Source organism: Zootoca vivipara, chromosome 6 (genome assembly GCF_963506605.1).
Source record: "Zootoca vivipara chromosome 6, rZooViv1.1, whole genome shotgun sequence".
Classification (NCBI taxonomy): domain Eukaryota; kingdom Metazoa; phylum Chordata; class Lepidosauria; order Squamata; family Lacertidae; genus Zootoca; species Zootoca vivipara.
Genome location: NC_083281.1, coordinates 53,599,444 through 53,615,541, shown reverse-complemented (window position 1 = coordinate 53,615,541; position 16,098 = coordinate 53,599,444). Strand labels below are relative to the sequence as shown.

The following is a 16,098-nucleotide window of genomic DNA, read 5'->3' as shown; positions in this document are numbered from 1 at the left end:
CCAGTGGTCCTCCATGGTTGGCCATGCTGACTGGAGCTAGTAGGAGTTAGGAGTCTGGTAACATCTTGGGGGCCATAGGTTGTCCACCTTTGCCTTAACTGAAAGGGATAGTTGCACAAAAGAAGGCAGGAGATAAGCATTACCCACAAGTCATTCATCTGGTGATGAATTAGTGGTGTCAATATTTGTTAATGGGGGAGAAGTGTCAGAAAGCGGGAGAATAAGAGTGCCAAGGGTGGTTTAAGACTGGTTGGCATAGAGACACTGTTCTAGAATAGATTATGTCTCCACTCTTGTACTGTGTCTCCATGACAACCAGGAGCTCTGTAGGAACAAAGGTCTTACAGAGGCTTATATGATCTCCATGGGATCAATGCTCAAAGCTGAGTGGAGGTTGTTCTGCTGATTTGTTCTAAGTTCCACACAGAAGCCCCAGGTTACATTTTCCAAAAGCTATAGGGTCTTTATTTCTTATTTCTAAGGACACCATTTCTGTCCTGCTTTCTTTCTGAAGTAGAACAGTAGGGTGACTATAGTTGTATAGTGTGTACAGTTCTGGTTTGCGGCATCTCAAAAAGAATACTCTAGTGCTGGAAAAGGTTCAAAAAAATGGCAACTAAGATGTTCATGGGGGGGGAAGTGACTCTTCTGTGCAGAAAGGTTATAACAGTTATGGCTTTCCAGTTTAGAAAAAAAGGCAAACGAAAGAAGACATGATAGAGATAGAGATAATTATGCAAGGTGCAGAGAAAGTAGGATATACTTTTTCTCCCTCTTCCATAATGCAAGTACTCAGAAGCTGAATGTTGGAAGGTTCAGGACAGACAAAAGAAACTGCTTCTCCACACATTGCTAAACCATAAAATCTGATCCCCAAAGCTGTAGTGCTTTATAAGATCACACAAGTTGGATGGTTTTAAAAGAGGATTAGACATCTAAAGAGCTGATTCAGCACTTGATAATTGCTGTTTGGGCATTAATTGCCAGGGAATGGAAACATATGGTACAGTAGTGTGTGTCAGATTGTAATCAAGGAAATGTGGACACATAGACTAAGGTTAGCTCATGGTCAGGGTAAACCAGACTTTTCTGTTAGTACAATTTTATTGATTGCATGAACTGAAGAGAACATGGAAGCTCTCTGCCAGCAACCTCCATGTACATCTGGATAGTATGAACTTTACCTCCCATCATTTTCTTCATACTTACCTGGCTCAAATCTGATGAGTTCTCCTGGGGGAGAGCAACAACCTTGATGTGAATACACAAGTAATAACTGATTTACTTTGATATCTTCTCATCTTCCAACTCCTTTATTTTATATAAATGTATTTCTTTTATTCATTACATTTTGTCTTTGTGGGTTTTTTCATGAACTTGTGTTAAAAATGTAATACAGATTTGTTTTATTTTAAAAGAGAAAATTAGACAAATTCAAGGAGGATCAGCTGCCAGTAGCCATGATGGCTATGTTCCATCTCCACTGTTGGAGGCAGTATGCCTCTGAATACTAGTTTCTGGAAATCACAAGTTGTGAGATAGGTGTTGCACTCATCTGCTTCTCATCTGCATATTGCTGGCCATTTTGAGAACAAAACACCGAAGAAGATTGCCCTTTGGTGAGATGGAGCAAGGCTCTTTTGTTGAGTGATTTCACCCCACTATAATATTGTGGCCCAATTCTCACTGAAGTGATAATCCTTGTCTGAATGTATCCCTTCAGGCTGCAGATGAACGCTGCTGTCATGGAATGTTCCTCCATACAAAAATAATGAATAAATCACACTTCACATGGAAAACTAGAAATCAGCCTTATCCTGGATGTCTACTTTCATATGTCATGCCCTGTCCCTGCTAGAGTATCAGTATCAGTCAACCCTTCTGAGTGCTTATTTCCCTAGCCTCATCTCCTGTGCTCAATTCATAGCCTCACCTGCTTACACTTTGGCCTCATTTGTACTATACATTTAAAATAGTCTCATTCCATATTAAATAGTCATGGCTTCCTCCAAAGAATCCTGTGAGCTGTAGTTTGCTACAGTTGCTTAGGAGACCCCCTATTCCTCCTCACATAACTACAGTTTTTTGATAGAGGAGGAGGAGGAGGAGGAGGAGGAGGAGGAGGAGGAGGAGGAGGAGGTTTATAAACAGAGGGTGGTTATAGCTCATTGGTAGAACACGTGTTTCTTCATGCAGAAATTCCCAGGTTCTATCCCATCATCACTATTTAAAGGATCACAGGTAACAGTTCTGGGAGAAACTGCTACCTGCAAACCTAATGAGCCACTGCCTGTCAGATCAGACAGTATTTCATTTGGTATAAGGTCATTTCAGAAGCTCACATATGTTTAACACAGGGGTGGGTTATCTCAGGCCAAAGGATGGGGGGGGGGCAAACATGGCACTCCAGGCCTCAATATCTGGCTCTCTGAATACATCCCAGGCCACACATCCTCTTCCCAGGCCTTCATCAGCCCTACTTCATACCTTCTTCCAGTGTTTTTGCCTGGATAGAATGTGTTCTTGAACTCTGATAATGCCTCTCGGTTCCCTGGATAGAGATGGGTGTGTGAATGCGTGCACACGTTTGTCTAATATACAAAGGTAACAATGTTCCACAAAACTTTTGCCTCTGGCCACACCTACCACTAGTGTGTGGGTTGCCTGGAAATGAATGTAGCTGTTGGGCTGAAAAAAAAAGATTCCCCATCCTTGATATAGCCATATAATGAAAGCAAACCACCTGAGGTATATAGGCGAAGAACATATGATAGATCTACAAACAAGAGTTTGAACAGGTTTCGGGAAGACAGTTCTTTTGAATTTCCAGATTGTTTTAGCCTACCCTGAGCACTTTCCTTTGTAATAATGTTACTGATATACTGTACTTATAAAGCCGTGTGTGTGTGTGTGTGTGAGAGAGAGAGAGAGAGAGAGAGAGAGAGAGAGAGAGAGAGAGAGAGAAGAGAAAGAGAGAGAGAGAGAGAGAGAGAGAGAGAGAGAGAGAGAGAGAGAGAGTTCAATTAGCATGGGAGAATGCTGAAGTTATAGAGAACAGATTTACACACCTCCTACTATTTGAGAAGTCTCTGCAGTGGAAATTCACATTCATTTATCCTCTCTCCATCATTCCTCATGGTCCCACATAATTATGAACTTAATGATCTTTAACCTTGACATGAGCAAAGGGTTCTGAATCTTGACAATTACTTTACATACTCATACATATTTGATAGAACTAAAGAAATGTTTCTTGGGGGGTGAAATTGCTATACTTAATGACTTCAAATATATTTAGCTTTTGTTCTTTTTTTTTAAAAAAAAATAGCACAGATTTTAGGAAGGGTGATGGTGACAAATGATGGCCCATGTATGGAGCTAATCTACCCATCTTGTTTCTTAGCCTAGGCCATCTATTGTAATGTTTCTGTATTAAAGATAAAAAGCACATGAATGTTTCAAATAGCTGCCTTGATGATCTTTGACTGCCGCCAGCTGCTATAAAGAAGGGGAAGAAAGATTTCTGTAAACATCACATTTATCATTTACTTTAAACTAGAGAAAGCATGATTACCATTTTTTGTCTGGTACTAGTATTTGATGGAAAAAAGAGGGAAAATATATATTTTGATTTTTTGCTCCTTGCAGACCCTAAGCCAGTGACAAATGAAGGTTATCAAGTGAGGGGTTTGTACTTTTTTGTTATTTCATGTCCACCATCTCATATTTTAAGCAGTTCTCTGTGATTACCGGTATATGAAATATGTGTGCATGTATTTCAGAAGCATCTCTTGTATGGAAAAAGTTGTTTTTTTAAAGACATTGGGCATGTTGCAATCAAATAGGTACACTAGGGATGGGAAACATGTTTAAACCTGAGGGCCACAAATATTTGCAGTATTGTAAATATACAAAAAATATTTCAATTCAATAAAAAGGAATAAAGGTTCCAAAACAGACATTAGAGATCATCTTGAACTTTGAATTGCTGCAATGCTCCTTTGTGAGCATTGCATAATCTATCTGTATAAGTAATTTAAACCACACACCTTGGACAACTTTCTGGGGGCTTCATACCGGTGATGGATAAGACCAGAAGCAAAGTTAGGGAGAGAAGAATGAATGTAAATTTCACCATTGTACAGTAGACTAGTTTCTACACATGCATTTTTCTAATCCTCCCAGGTTAGCAAGAAGCATTATCACTTAACCATCCAGCCATGAACACGCAAGGAGGGTTCCCACTCAGTGCTTATCCATTTTGGAAACAAAACTGGAATGTTTTGATGCTGTATTCAGTGTCCTTCAAATTTGGATCCTCAGGCATGGACAGACTACAACACTCATCATCCACAGCCAGTTTAGCCCAGTAGCCAAAGATGATGAGAGTTGTAGTCCATCCAAATCTGGGGTCCCAAGGCTGAAATACAGTGCTGCATATTCAATTTGTACTGAGATAAATTGCTCTGTGCAGTGCGAACCCACTGTTGTGTTTCATATTTCCTTTTTCATGGCAGGAGCAGGGGAGGAGGATATGAATAGTGATGATACTTATTTAACTGTCCTTAAAACTTCCGCTCGTGCTCGTGGGAGTTATGGCTGACCCGTACCATCGCTCCCGACTCCCATGAGGAATTTTGGCGGCTGCCAGGGGAGTAAGGCAGTCCCCTGACCCCCCCGGGGGTGACGGGGGGGGCCGCTGGCCCGCGGGTGCCCCTTAACCCACCCCGATTCCTGAAGGGGTGGGGGGGACTGGGCTAAGCACTCATGGGAGCCGGCACTCCTGGAGGCCGCCCATGCGAGCACGAACGCCATGAGTAAGAAGAATAATTAGATTTAAAACCATGGACATGCTTCAAAGGAAAGGGAGGAAGATACTGCCAGGACTTTATCAGCTTCTGAGTGAGAAGAGCCGAGAGAGTATTTTATCAAGAGAAAAGAATGACTGGGGCGGAACGAAAAGGGAAGTGAACTTTCTACTTTTATATTTTAAGACGTACATATAACTTTCCTGGACGGACTGCCTGACTATTTCAGACAAATGAGAAATGGAAATGAACTGTGTGGAATTGGATCTTATTTAAATAGAGGATTATCATCTGGTATGATTTTAGAAAATGTTTTTTTTAACTGGAAACCCTCCCTCCCCGGAACGTTTATCAGTATTGCCTGAATGCCGCTGACGAGTGGGATTTACGAGCTGTGGCGTCTTTGGAATCTGAGAGCTAATTGTGGTTTAATCGGAGTCTCGGACTGCAGGGTTCAGCAGAAAGGTGAGGAAAGCTATAAATCAATTACGGCCCCTCGCTAAAAAGCTGTTCTCTCGCTAAGTTCATAATCAGTTTGGAAGAAGAAGGTATATCCCGAGGCACTCAAGATGGCGCTGAGTTGTGGCGTATGTGAAAATTGATGGATAGTAGCAGCCAAACGGGAGTCTCGGAGTGCGGGGACCAGCTGAAGGACGAGGAAGGCTGTAAGTCAATCATAAGAGGTTATACATAATGTGAAACAGCTGTTCCACGCCAAAAGCTGGACTCGTGCAAAATCTATAAGAAGTTTGGAAGAAGAGTGCATAGAATCCGAGATTCCTAAAATGGCGCTGGTTTGTGTCGGACTGTTGATGTGGCAAGAAAGGCATACTGGACTAAGAGAGATTTATGGGGAGGTTGGACTGGATAAAAAATCCACACAGGAAAAATGGACAGTGTTAAATCTTGTTTGATGCTTATCTCAGAAGCTGCGACGAAAGATAAAAGAGAGAGGAAAACATCTAGAAGGATTATTGAAAAGATTGGGACTATGATGGATAACAGCAAGATTTTGACAATAGGATTAGGATGGCAATGTTAACAGCTGCTTAAAATCCCAGGACTTTGGAGCATGGGGAGTCGAAAAAAATTGTTTTAAGGATTTGGCATAATATTTGGCTTAATTGATATGTATATGTATAATTGGATATAATTGAAATAATTGAATTGTTTTTTTTTAATTGGAAAATTTAATTAAAAAGTATTTATAAAAAAAAAAAAATGAATCTCTTTGGGGGGGTGCACAACCTCTTTCTTGAAATAATAATAAGAAAATCGTCAGTACTTAATACTGTGTGTGTGTGCGTGTGTGTGTGTGTGTGTGTGTGTGTGTGGTTTTTATATATAAAAAGTCTAATTACACTTCTGATCACATTTGGTTTGATCAGTATGCATGCAAAGAGTCTCTCTTTCTGTATTTAAGCTCTGATATGAATCAGTAGAAGTTGGATGAAAGAACAAACGTCTCTTTGTACGCATTATATGTGTGTTTAGTGGCGGAAGAAATGGACTGGGATAGTTTGCCCACAGCAATCCATGTTCTGAATGTTGTGGAGTAGGTTCCCCTCCCCTGCTCATGAGAAGACTCATGAGATGCCATTCTGTGATAAAGGTTGTATTTATTAAAATTTAACAGGTCATGGTATTGCAAACCAATTTACCAAACTAACCCAATCATAAACTACAGTGTTAGTGCCACGGACTGTCTGGATGCAGAAGAATGGTGGGAGGCACCAGCTGGGGAACCTCAAAGGGAACCCCCAGAGGAAGAAGGCTCAGAGCCCGGGATTGGTGGTGAGACAATGATGAGTGGGCATTCCGAGGGGGGGTGGGGCGGTCCACTCTGGGTACCATTCCAAAGGTGAGTGACAAAATGTCAACCCCCCTGATAGGTGGTACTCCCCCCGTGGGTGGCGCGCCACGCCCCCAGGATGTACACCATGCCCCTGCGGGCAGCGCTCCATGCCCCCTGGGATGAGCATCACGCCCACAGGGATGCGTGCCACACCCCCTGGGATGAGCCACCACAGGGATGAGTGGCATGCCCCCTGGGACGAGCGCCATGCCCCCTGGGACAGGTTGCTTTGCCTCTGGGTCAGAGGGAGAAGAGGAAGCAGACTGGAAGGAGGAGGTTTCAGAAGGTGAAGAAGTAACAGGGTTTAGTGAGCAGGAAGAGGCTGTGGCAGAGGGCTGCCCAGATTCAGAGGCAGGAGAAGAGGGGGATCAGGAGATAGAGATGAGGCAGGCTGCTGAATACTCTAGGAAGACTCTCCATCCTGTTGTGAACAGCTCCTCTCATCCCTACTCTCCAGTGTCTCTTCGCATTGAAGAGAGAAGTAGCAGTAAACTTTAAGCTATATCTTTTACTTACCAACAACAGGCATATATGGACACAACTGAAACAAGCGAGCTAGTGAAAGAGTCATTAAAGCAGCCAGTTCAGGAAGGCCACTTTGCTTTCTTTTTCCAGGCACACTATTTAGTGGCTGATTTAGTGGCTGATTTTCCCACAGTAACATGGGCATTAATTAAAGGCTGTTGCTTATTCCAGCATCGATAACTTTCTGGTCAGATCACTGTAATGCGTTAGACACAGGGCTACCATTGACTATGACTCAGGCTGCATTCACATGGCAGTTTATTCCATTTTCACAATGTTAAGTTCCTCATTCTGTTTGTGCTTGCACACAACATAAAATCCACTACTGGAACACTAGTGGACTATAGTGCAAATTTAGTGTTTTTGTGCAGGGGGTTGTTGCTTGTTTGTTGCTGTTATTTTTTGTATCTTTATTTTGGTTTATATTTTTTATGTGGAAATTGTTCAGTTTGGTTGTGTACTTCTTGATGTTCTGTTTATTGTTTATGTTTGTAGTTATGTAAATTTTTATATGTTGCATGACGCCTTGAGCATGGCTTTGGAAAGGTGGTATACAAATATCTGCACTAGCTACCTACTTGCTCCTGGCCCCAATTCAACAGATTAGTATAAAAACCTTGGGTGACTAGGATCCAAATACCCGAAAGAGCACATTTCCCTGTGTTTTGAAATCTTCTTCTGAAGCTCTTCTCAAACCGCCTTTGACAAGCAAGAAGAGAACTTTTTTGGTGGTGGTGCCCCAGTTATGTAACACCCTTTCTGAAGAGGCATGCTTGAAACCTGTCACCAGATTAAGACATTTCCGTTTTCAAGACATTTAGATTTGTGTAAAGACTTAGCTTGCTGTGTGATTTTATTTTGGTTACTTTAGCTGCTGTCTCATAGTATTTGCTAAAACTATCATCGTCTTTTATATTGTAGTGTTTTATAATAGAAATAAATCATTGTTTCTATTTCCTGTACACCATTCTGGAACATATTGGGTGGTATGACAGCTATTCACTCCTAACATTGTTCACAAGTACAAGTTGTCTCTGCACATGTAGAAGTGTTTATGTGGGAAAAAATGTACATAGGCTGATTTTTACAACTCATCTATTGTGTACACAGGTAGACAGATTATAGGCTTGTTGAATAATACAGCTCTATTGTTTGTATACATTTACACAAACTGTAATGTAACACATGAACACCCTTATGCAGTTGTATTAACATGGTAGCCTCCAATTGCTGTTGGATAACCCTCAACCATTGGCCAGCTGGCTGGAAAGACATCTGTAGGTCATCATGTTGGCTACACCTGATTTAAATAAAACAAATCCATAAACCTAAAATGAAATATGTGGCAGTGCTGATGCAAAAGCTAATTGCTTTGTGTCTTTTTTAAAAATGATCACTCAATAGATTCTTTGTCATTTCAGCTACACACAGACTTGGACCCTGGAATGAGCAATATCAAGTACATCCTATCAGGTGATGGAGCTGGTACTATCTTTGTGATCAATGACAAGACAGGGGACATTCATGCAATGAAAAGACTTGACCGGGAAGAAAAAGCTGAGTATACATTGACGGCCCAAGCTGTTGATAGGGATACAAACAAACCTCTGGAGCCTCCATCGGAATTCATCATTAAGGTCCAAGACATCAATGACAATCCCCCCGAGTTTGTTGATGGCCCATATCATGCAACTGTTCCTGAAATGTCCATCGTGGGTATGTATGAGAGTTCCAAAGTACTTTGCAAAAGATATTGTGTACATGTATTTCTCCATTGGCTTCTTTAATGACACCCTTTTAGGACCAAATCATCACAAGGCAGTTTCAATCATCTAAATGTATAATCACAATTAAAAAAAAGCTTTCTATAAATCATGTATGTGCAGCATAGAAAACAGCAAAAGAATCTATAACAATAAAAAAGCTACAAAACAAAACAAGCAAATGCATAGCAACATCTTACTTAGTAGAAGAACATTCAAAGGAATAAAATAATTCAGCACCAGAGCTATTAACAGCAGTGAAATATTGTTATCGAGAAGAAGAAAAAGCTATTTGGAACAAATGCATCTTTGATTCTCATTTGAAGCCTTGCAATGATGGGGTTATGCAAAAGTCATTTGAAACAGAATTCCTTCAACATTGGATCACTGGAGAAAAGGCATTCTCCCAAGCACTCACCAACCCAATTGCATTGCCCCAATGGGCATATAACTTTGAAGATGCCCTTACAGTATATACATGGTATAGGGATGGGGAGCAATTTAATTCAGTTTACATGGCAGTTTACATGACAGTTTACATGACTTACCCAGAAACAATATGATAATCAAAACACAACCACACTTCAAAATTTGAAACACACTTAATTTTGTAATGCATTCCTCCAGCCAAGGAATGTACAAAAATGCATATACAGTTGAAAAATGTGCATTGGAATGCATACATTAGTGAAAATAACATACATAATGCATTATATTACTGCAAAAAAGTATATTAAGCAATATTGCATGCAACAATGTGCATATCAGAATAAATTACCACAAAAATGCTGGTGAATTTTCATGCAGATTTTTTTTTATTGCCAAGTGGTATGGAACTGTGGAGAACTGAAGTTTGGGGAAAAATAAGAAACTCAGAGAACCCAAAACATAGATATTTATCCATCACTAGCAGGATGTGGGTGGCCCTTTAATTACTCTGGTTCTAAATTGTTTAAGGGTTTAGTCAAAACTAGCAATGTATCAACACTGAGCAAATGGTAGATGAACATAAAAGTGTTTGTTTCATTTCCCCATCTCTTACTTACATTTGCAAATCCATAGTTGACTAAAGCAATATGTTTAGCTCCTCTGGATGATGAGTTGTTGGCTAGACTGCAAAGTCTTTTTTGCAGAACACATGGATTACATTTATATTCCAATCATAGTGTTGTGGTGGAGACTTGTGCTGCTGAAGCAAATTCATCAAGATTTGTTCCAACACGCCACTATAATCCCATTGATATTTGGTTGATGTTTAATTATCTGTTTGTGTGCATTCTTCTACACAGATGCACCACTTAGGATATGCGGCTACATACTTATCTATTTCCCCTCTTCCAACTATAATTAGCCAGAGACACTAAAAGGAAAGATGTTGTGTCTGGGAGCGGATGGTAAGGTCCTTGAGTGGATTTAATCAATTAACTGTTTGAATGGAGAAGCAGCAAAGCAGAATGAGAAGCTCTGAAAGTCAAGAGAGGAGTAAGGGGTGTGTTGCCACTAACTTTTCAAACAGCAGTATAGAGGTCTTGTAACTCAGACAAGCTACAGTTCCCATTCCAGTCCTCAACATCTCCTCTTAAAAAGATACGAATGCTGGCTAGACCTCTGCTTAAGGCTGCTGCTAGAGTATAAAGTTAGTGGATTAATTTTGTAGAGATGCCCACCACTGACGGAGAGTGGTGGCCCAAGGAAGCAGAAGTCAGAAAATTTTGCTTTCCCAGGACACCAAGGCAAAACTTATCACCATGGAGGAAATTGACATGTGGTTTCAGGAGACTTTGGAGTAGGCATCAGGACTGATGTCAGAAGTGTCTCCTTAGGTATCATGAACTGGCAGAAAAATGGGGAGGAGAGAGAGGAGGAAGAGGATCCCGGTGAGGGGTGTAGCCGGGATTGGAACAGACATGGGCAAGCTGGTGATGGGGAAGGAGAAGCTGGTGTAGGAACTACTCATTGGGTGACAAAGGATGATGAAGGGATGGGGGTCAATGCACAAGGACCAGAGCAGCAGGATCAGTCACCAGAGCCAGAGGCATAGCTGTCAAGTTTTCCCTTTTCTCACGAGGAAGCCTATTCAGCATAAGGGAATTTCCCTTAAAAAAAGGGAGAACTTGACAGCTATGGCCAGAGGGGTCCCTGTCTCCACAAACATGTTGGGCTCTGAGGCACAGGGAGCAGCGGGTGGGGCACTCCAGGAGGCTAAGGCAGGCAAGGGACCACAGCCAAGCTCCCTAGTTGGCCAGGTGGGGCTTGCTAGCTCTGGGAGGAGGTGTGTGATTCCTCAGCTGGAGCAGGCTTGGAACAGGTGAGGGTCACATGCCTTGTCAAGCCTGGATGCTGCAATTAGCATACAAGGGCAGCAGAGCTGAGGTGCTGTGTCTGCTCAACTGTCCCTGTTGGACCTCAGCTTGCATGCTCCAGGATCTTTGTGGGACTGTGCTGTGGACTGGACTTTGGACATGTGGATTGACCCTAGACTGGGGACTTGCTGCCAGGTAGGCCAGGGTTTCAGGACAGAAGGGCTCATAGTGGGAAAGTGAACTCCAGGGCCCACAGGAATTGAATCCACCTCCTTGGATACATCCACATATTGGGTCCATATCCTCCTCAAAGTTTCAGTTGCTAGGGGGCTTTCCCCTGAGGAATCCTGGTCTGATGACATAAATCACAGTCAGTTGTGTGTGTAACACCAGCATGCTGTGGAGTGTGCTGATGTCAGCTGTGTGCTCCCAGCAGCATGTTGACGTCAGACGCATGTATGCAGCATGCATTGCCCTGGGCACCCACAGTCTCGAGGCCAAGCTGGTGGGCTTGTGTGAGGATATTATTTAAGCAAAAGAATGGAGAAATAAAATTACTAAATCATGCACATGTGCATCAGGAGGGTGCATTACACTCACACACAAATGTGAGAAGTCTCTAACTAACTGGAGTGTGTTTTTCTTTTGGAATTGGCCAACAATGTGACTTTTAGTAATTTCTATAAAGCTGTCAAGGCGAGATGCTCATAAATGTTTACTTGGAAAAGAGCCCGGACACTTTATTGCCACTGTTGCATCCTGTCAGGCTTCTGGAAACAATAGACTGCCCTACTGCAATTTTTTTAAAAAAAAACCAGAACTATAGCCGTACACATTAGTGTAAGAGGCCAGAACTGTCATTTTGCTGACAGCCAGTACAATTGGTTGTACAAAGCCATCTTCCCTTCTAACTGGAGTGGGCCCAGGAGCGCTTTCGGAGAGAAGTTTAGGCTGGCTTGTCAATTACAAGCGCTTTTGGAGGTTTGATGTCTTTGCTCCTTTAAATCACTTCTGTGGAAATTGGCAAAGGCCTTCACCACCACCATGTCAGCTCCTATGACCCAAACATGGGTTCAATATGTTAAGCTCCTTAATTATACAGCGAGGCAAACACAGCAAAGGCCTGGGGTTGAGATATTTTTTTGCCAGCTTCTTGGCAAGAGACTGTAAACACTCACATGGACCAAGATGCTCGGGGATGTGAAGACAAAACAAACAAGTGGTTGGGACACTGGACTAAAATGCTAATAAAGTTCATCACTTTGTATCCAAGGTAGGGCTTAGGAGACAGGAACATAGGAAGCTGCCTCATACCGAGTTAGACCTTTGGTCCATGTAGTTCATTATTGTCTTCACTGACTAGCAGCAGCTGCCCAGGAGTTGGAGATTGGGCCTTGTGCAAGCAAGGCAGATGCTCTACCACTCAACCACAGCCCTTAAGCTCTATCAAGTTCAGGCACCTGTTTCCACTAGCAGCCAGAGAGATGCATCTCAAATGCCCTCTCTCACTGTATCCTAGCAACTGACATTCAAAGGCATGCAGTCTCTGACAGGTAGCATATAGGCACCATGACTACAATTTTATAAACCATCATCTTCTACTGTACTTGTATAGGCTTTATGCACACTTTAGAACACTGACCAGCATTCTAACAAACAATCTGTTCTCTGAGAGGTGGACCAGATGCCTTTGGGAAGCCTACAAGTGAGATGCAAAGGCAATAGTACCCTCACACTACAGTTCTCCATCAACTGGCCTTCAAAGGCAGGCTGTCTCTTATCCTGGTGAGGGCATGTAGCCATCAAGATGTAGTACCTATAGTCTTGCCCCTTCTTTGTGGAGCTATGGGCAAAGAGGCCTACGTGAGAAAGGGTGTGTCTGTGTAAATAGACCATGAACAGAGCATTCCCCACACACACACACACTGAAATATTTCCAGTGTGTCCTACTTCCAACCTAATACACAAAAGAGGCTCAAAGTGATAGATTTTATTCCTTCTTTCCCCTGTGAGCCTCACTTCGGAACAGCTGTTCTTAAGCAGTGGGTGCATGTCCCATTGAATTACTTGGGTTATGAATGGCTGTAAAAAGCAGTTCAGTATAAACAACAATTCTACTACTTTGATTCAAGCTCAAACCTGAGACTGTTACCGCTTTCGCAGTCCATCCCCCCCAATTGCTGCCACTTCTGCTCTTCTCCCTCTGCTTTTAACCAACTGAAAACTACTACATTTATTTTACAGTAACAATAGCAACTGTAATACCACCACAGGGTATTTTATTGTAGCTAAAGTTGAAATAAAGGGGGAATTTGAATGCTCTCCCCAGGGAGGCTTGCCTGGTGCCTTCATTACATATATTTAGGTACCAGGCAAAAACATTTCTCTATAACCAGACCTTTGGTTGATTAACGTTCTATGACCTTTTAAATGGTTTTTTTTTGGGGGGGGGGTTATTGGTTTATTATTATTTATTTGTCTTCTCAATTTGTATTTCTATGTTGTGAACTACTACACTGGTACCTCTATTTACGAATAACTCTACTTACGAATGTTTCTACTTACGAATGGAGCTTTGTCCGCCATCTTGGATGCGGTTTAGAAAGGATTTTTTCTACTTACGAATTTTTAGATAGGGTTGCTTCGACTTACTAATTTTTTCTCCCAATGCATTCCTATGGGATTTGACTTAAAAAAAATTTCGACTTACAAATGTGCGTTCGGAACACATTAAATTTGTAAGTAGAGGTACCACTGTATGTGATCTTTGGATGGACGGTGGTATGCAAATAATAATAATAGTTTCAACCCTTCTTCCCATTTGTACTTGCAATGCCCTTTAAATGAGTAAAGGTAAAGGTAAAGGGACCCCTGACCATTAGGTCCAGTCGTGACCAATTCTGGGGTTGCGGCGCTCATCTCGTGTTATTGGCCGAGGGAGCCAGCATACAGCTTCCAGGTCATGTTGTCAGCATGATAAAGCCGCTTCTGGCAAACCAGAGCAGACCAGGGAAACACCATTTACCTTCCCGCTGTAACGGTACCTATTTATCTACTTGGCAGCTACTAAAAGGCATTAGTTATGATAACTACATAGAACTTCCAGGTTCAGAGAGAGGCTGAATACATACTTACTTGCTTAGAGCCCAAACTAGAATCACTCAGAGTTGTCCTCAATGTCCTGCTTTTAATCTAGATGTATTCTACATCCTGGGTCTACAAAAGTGAGTGTGGTCACTCAATATGCCTTTGAAAACCCTACTGTTAATGAGGTTTCCCATGCCTTTTCCATATCCTCCAACACATTTATTGAGCAGATGTGGATACACCCCCCTACCCCGGATTGCTGGGATCACTTTCATCTCTTTTTAAAATGGCACATTGTGGGGTAATATAGAATCAATGTGAATTGAGCTTTTATTTTGAAAATGAAATTAGACTGTGAAAAAGCACTTTCCAATGGCATAAAATATGAAATAGGTGCAGATTGTGTGTGGACTAGGTAGGGGGGAAAAAACCCTGGCTTGCAGTGTGCATTGAATGTAGATTATAATGCCATGTGCATGCAGCCAGAGTATACTTTTAAATAAGTAGATGCAAAGGATCAACAACAAAGGAGGACTGTTGCTTTCAGAGACAACATCAATAGCTGGCATCACTGAGCAACTATCAGGGCCCCTATGACCTGAGATATCAAACTGCTGATGTCCTTTATGCTCTCCCCCCCAGAGCTCTAACCTAATGCTTCACCTAGCCACCATTTTGATTGACCAACCAAAGGCCCTGGCACAGTACCATTCAAGACCTAACTTCCTCTCATTTGATGCCCTGTTGCTGCTCACTGCTCTTCAATTCTGGCAGGTTAGCCTGCCAGGGCCCAGTACTGAGGAAGGGACTCAACAGAATGCACTCTGCCCTATAGTCCCTTCAAAACTGGAGCCAAACTCTGTTTGCTTTCAAAGTTTAGAAACAGGATGACAGACTAGGGTGTCTCCAAACTGCAACTGTTTTTTGTGGGGGAATCTTGTGGAGGAAGTACTTATCAGAAATTAAGGTTTGGTCAGTTCAAGTAAATTAAAACAGTCTGTTGTCCTTATGCACCAAATCTACCAAATTTATTTATATTCTAGAAATGGGGTAAATAAATGGTCATTGGCCTTTTCCACTTCCATGTCCTCTAAAATTCTCCAAGATCCCAAATGAATTCTTTGTCATATAACCACCAAATCGGAACTAATGCTCCTTGAAGAGCAGATATAATCTAACCTCTTGTGTAAACCTTGCACAGGGGGAGTACAGAAAAAATGTCATTTTGAGAAGCCCCGAGACCAGACCTTTGATGTGTTCTCATATTTTATAGAATGTTTGGTTGCGGAGGAAGATGTTAAGATGAAAAACATATTGTTGGCAGTCAAGAATTAGTCTTCATTGAGTTGTCAGGATCTCTTTCTCTTTCATTCTTTCCATTTCCTGGTAGAAAATCCCGAATGGCTTTAAAAAAAGAGAGAAAAGAAAAACATTGTCAGTTTATACCTTACTTTGGTCAAGGTTTTTGTGCAGCAAAGGTTAGGATACATTTGGAAGCTTTCATGCCTTGAAGTTATGTTACGGTTCTGCATGTCCCAGAACTGGAGAAGAACTTATATATGCTGCGAAGCAAGCCCTTAAGCAACAAAGATGTTGTACAAGCTATCTCATTTTTCGATAAGTGCACAAAGTTGTAAGTGAGATTGAGGGGGAGTGCATTAATCTCTCCAGCCCTCCACAAATAAAAATGCTGAGATCTCAATGAAAAGAGGCATTTTTGTGTGTGGAGCACTAGCGTGATTAATGCAGTTGCCCTC

General features: G+C 41.8%; 1 protein-coding gene across 1 annotated transcript in view; it reads left to right on the top strand.

Moving 5' to 3' along the window:
- CDH8 (cadherin 8) overlaps positions 1-16,098 on the top strand; it is a 244,222-nt gene that overhangs the window by 79,254 nt on the left and 148,870 nt on the right. The window contains exon 3 of the mRNA XM_035120354.2: positions 8,610-8,904. Within this exon, the coding sequence (XP_034976245.2) occupies positions 8,610-8,904 (295 nt within the window). The remainder of the gene's footprint in view (positions 1-8,609; positions 8,905-16,098) is intronic.